At 46.0% G+C, this 4,234-nt stretch overlaps 1 protein-coding gene across 1 annotated transcript; it reads left to right on the plus strand.

Annotated features, from left to right (window-relative positions):
- Window positions 1-1,286: 1,286 nt before the first annotated feature.
- On the plus strand, window positions 1,287-3,660 carry LOC147639213 (protein NRT1/ PTR FAMILY 3.1-like). The gene is made up of 4 exons (XM_086782954.1): window positions 1,287-1,485; window positions 1,608-1,825; window positions 1,909-2,426; window positions 2,511-3,660. The coding sequence occupies exons 1-4, from the start codon at window positions 1,335-1,337 to the stop codon at window positions 3,451-3,453; spliced, it is 1,830 nt and encodes a 609-aa protein (XP_086639080.1). The 5' UTR covers window positions 1,287-1,334; the 3' UTR covers window positions 3,454-3,660.
- The last annotated feature ends 574 nt before the right edge of the window (window positions 3,661-4,234 follow it).

Consider the following 4,234-nt stretch of genomic DNA (forward strand, 5'->3'; position numbering starts at 1 on the left):
AGAGAGTATGAGAATATTCCCTTTAAAAAGTGAAACTAGGGGGGTATGGCTGATGTGACAAGGCAAAAAATAGGGGTCATCATAGCCTTTGTCTCCCTTTAAGCCTAGCTTTTTAAGCTCTAATCCCTTAAAATTAGGAATCCTTAGGAGGCCCTTTTTGGGTCCAAAAATTCCTAATGCCAAGGGAAGAATGAGATCATATCATGCTTGCCAATCGATTATTAGATCATGAATCCCAAGGTTTGCAAATAAGTTTACAGAGAAGAGATCACACTCATGATCGCAATGAAGAAATTCATGATGACGTCAAAAATTATGTTGATGAGAAATGTCATGACGACAATGATAGTGAAGCCTCATTAACTTCTAGCAAATCAACAAATAGTAACTCGTCAGATTCTTCCATGGATGATACTAATGAATTACCTTTTAATCTTATGCTGGAAGATCACTAGTAGATGATACACATATATCATTAAAAATTTGAACCTTAAGAAACATGAACAATCATGAAGTTTATGTAAATCAAATATTAATGAAGTTTGCTTTAAAAACTCATGTAAAAATATCATTTACTTTTTTTTTTATTAGCGATTGTAATACCAATGGCGGTGCTAGGAGTAATAAAAATCTCTCCCTAAAACAAATGTTGGTAAGGGGACAATCTTTTTAGTGAATGTTTTTTAAATAAATAATATTAGTCCTTGCTCTTGATTCCACCCAAAAAAGTAGTTATTCTTTTACCATTATTTCCTCAAGGTTCCAAAAAATTGCACCACACTATGCTATTTTTGCCTCCAGGACCTTTGGCTTTACGTCCCAAGCTTTACCCACCTACACCTAACGGGATGGTCTCACCAAACGGTGAAAAGAAAAGGAAGCACGTTATTCACATATAGCTGTGCTCTCGTATGGTATTCATTTATAAAAGAAAAACTGAAGTTGAAAAACTAACTTTTTTGGATTGTAGTTCTTGAATCTCAAAGCGTGCTTCAGCTTGCTGTAATAACTGTTTGGTACAGTCTACGTCGATATTGTTTAGGCACTTTGTCTTGGAAAGTTGGAATCTTCGACCGCCCTCCCGTCTCCTAAGGTTCCAGGTGCGGCATGACCTTGTTTGTTGGGAACTTAGAGTGAGGGCAAATGCTAATGTCTTGTGCACCAAAATTACAAAAGCCGCCTTCCTAGCCTTCCTTGTTGGGAGTTTGGAGTCGGCAAATGCCTTCCAGAAATTTATAAAAAGGCATTTGCAAGCATTTCATAGCCTTCGTGGGCCTAAGGTTCCACGCCCCCAGGCAGGTCAATTTTTTTTGCTTGTGTAGGAGTAAAGCAAAATGGAGATCTATATCGATCGCTCTAGTTCAAGTCATGAATATGTGAGACAAGCTGATAGCCTGCATGCTGCCGTGGTGGACGTCGAAGACCCACAGTTAAAGAAAGAGGGGCCGAGCTTGGGAGGATGGAAAACAATGCCGTTTATCTTGGGTCTGTCTCTTTCTCTCTCTCACTCTCTCTCTCTGTGGCTGTAACCATGGGTGTCTCTCTCCCTCCCCCCCTCCCTCTTTGTAACCTGTAATTATGATGCTAGATTTACTTCTTGTGTGTAGGTAATGACATTTTCCGGACGCTAGCGGCTATTGGGATCGGCGAGAACTTCTTCTCATTTCTTCAAGGCCAATACCACATGCGCTTAGTGAATATAGCCACAATGCTAAACATCTGGGATGGAGCAGCAAGCTTGGCGCCGTTGATAGGGGCTTTCTTGGCGGACGCCTACTTCGGCAGATTCTCCATGATACTCGTAGGAAGCATGTTCAGCCTGCTAGTAAGTGGTCGTCACCCTAACTAGGAGCTGCATGCGCGTATCTTACATGATTTCATGCACTAGCTGAATTGCCTTGATTTCAGTATTGCCTTCTGTTAACTACGAGTGCGGCGGTTTCGTCCTTGAGGCCTGCACCTGGCCAACAAGCTTCCGGTGGCCAGTTGATGTTTCTTTACACGGCATTGTTGTTTTCGATGCTAGCTGGAGCAGGCCTTGGGCCTTGCATCTACGCTTTCGGGGCGGATCAATTCAAGGGCCTTGATACTCGCAGCAGGCAGAGCTACTTCAACTGGTATTTCTGGTGCCTCATCATGGCCAACGTGGTAGGCGGCACCGTGTTTGTGTACATCCAGGAAAACGAAGGCTGGGTGTGGGGCTTTGGTGTGCCGACGGTAGCTATGTTTGTAGCTATAACGCTGTTGATCATGGGCACCCGCCGCTTCAGGCGAATTCCGCCCGCGGGCCGGAGCGCTTTCACCTCTCTTGCCCAGGTAATCAGTGCCGCCTTCTACAAACGTAATCTAGCGCTTCCATCCGATCCGACAAAGCTACACGGGAGTGTCGAAACTTCCGACATGAAAGCTCCTCCGACACGTTTAACGTGAGTGGTTTATTTTCTTGTTTAGGGTGCAGGTCATTTAACCCATCTCCTTGTACTACTAACAGTTGTTAAATATGGATTCAGGTGGCTAGATCATGCTGCGATCCCAACCAACGAGGATTTTAACCCGGATGGAGGCATCAAGAATCCATGGCGGCTGTCAACTGTACAGGAAGTGGGCGACTTAAAATCTCTATCGAAGGTGGCTCCAATCTGGATCATCAACGTACTGTGGAGCTCCGTGCTGTCGCAGAGCGGATCCTTCACTATACCACAGGGCAACACTATGGATCGCCGCCTAGGAAACGGCTCCTTCCGCGTACCGGCAGCCAGCATTACCATCTTTTCGTCTGTCACGTTCATGATTTGGATACCCGTTTACGACAGGCTAGTCCTCCCGTTTGCGCGCAGGGTGACGGGGCACAAACGAGGCATCCGGCTGCTTCAAAGGATCGGCATCGGCTTTGGTATAACCGTGGTGTCAATCGTGGTGTCGGCCCTTGTGGAGAGCCAACGTTTACGCACGGTGCGCCAGGCTGGTGTGGCAGATGACCCAAATGCTGTGATTCCAATGTCCGTGTTCTGGCTAGCGCCACAATACTGCCTTGAGGGCCTTGCAAGTGCATTTCACGGGATCGGCCTGCTCGAGTTTCTGTACGAGGAAATGCCCACGAATATGCGCAGCATGGCTGGTGCTTTGTATGGCACTAGCTCCGGCCTCGGTGAATACCTCGGCGCCGTAATTCTCCAGCTTGTGCACCGCTTCTCGGGCACCTCACGCAATGGCCACGTAGACTGGCTGGCGGACAACCTGAACGAGGGCCACGTCGACTACTTCTACTACCTCCTTGCCGTACTTCAGTTCCTTAATTTACTCATCTTCCTTGCCGTAGCCTGCTTCTTGAAGATCGACGATGGTGGCCATGAAAAGCTCGTCGACCAGGATTCATCTCGCGTGCAGCCTGCTCCTCCCTCTCCTGCGGATGAAATCCAACTCTCATCAACAAATAACACATCCACTACATGAAGTTTTCTCGACCGACCTGTAACTACGCCTTAAAGGTCCCCAAAATCAGACCTCTTCGTTTTTCTAAAGACCTACCATGCTGAGCTCTCATCACATGGATAGGGCAACAGTACTGTTTGCGGCTTCCTTAAAGAAGAGTCAAGAGCAATGATACACGGGGTAGAGAACTACCTAGCCTCACTTCTACATGTACATCATCTTTGCTCACTGCTGTTATGCACATTAAAGTTACCCCTATTAGCTAGACGTGCACTGCAAACATTTTGTTGACATTAGTATTTTGAATCAGCATAATTGATCCGTAAACGAATAAGCTTTACAATGTTATTAAAGTGATCTCCATTATGTTAAGCAACTATACAAAAGTACAACGGTATGCATCCACAGCCGGTAGCCTAGTGGATATGGCTTTGGACTTTCTATGGGAGGTCCTTCGGTTCAAAACTTCTCAGGGATACCTTATAGGAAGGGTGTGTTCACGTCTAGGTGGGCACATGAACACACCTCGTGGATAACGTTTTGGACTTTTTCTATGGGAAGTGGGCACATGAACGAGACGTGAACACACCTAATGGATCAAGCTTTGGACTTTCTATGGGAGGTTGTAGGTTCAAATCCTCTTGGGGACACCTCATACGAAGGGTGTGTTCATGACATGCCTAGGTGCCATCTACACACTTAGGCTATCATTGTTTGATCATCGTGGCACTTGCTTCTACCCTCCTCTTCGGTGATCCTATAGTGTGCAATGCTTGCCCTTTAAGCTCATTGTCACGTAGGC

This window comes from Cibotium barometz, chromosome 4 (assembly GCF_041138505.1).
Source record: "Cibotium barometz isolate CiBa-2024 chromosome 4, ASM4113850v1, whole genome shotgun sequence".
NCBI classification, from domain to species: Eukaryota; Viridiplantae; Streptophyta; class Polypodiopsida; order Cyatheales; family Cibotiaceae; genus Cibotium; species Cibotium barometz.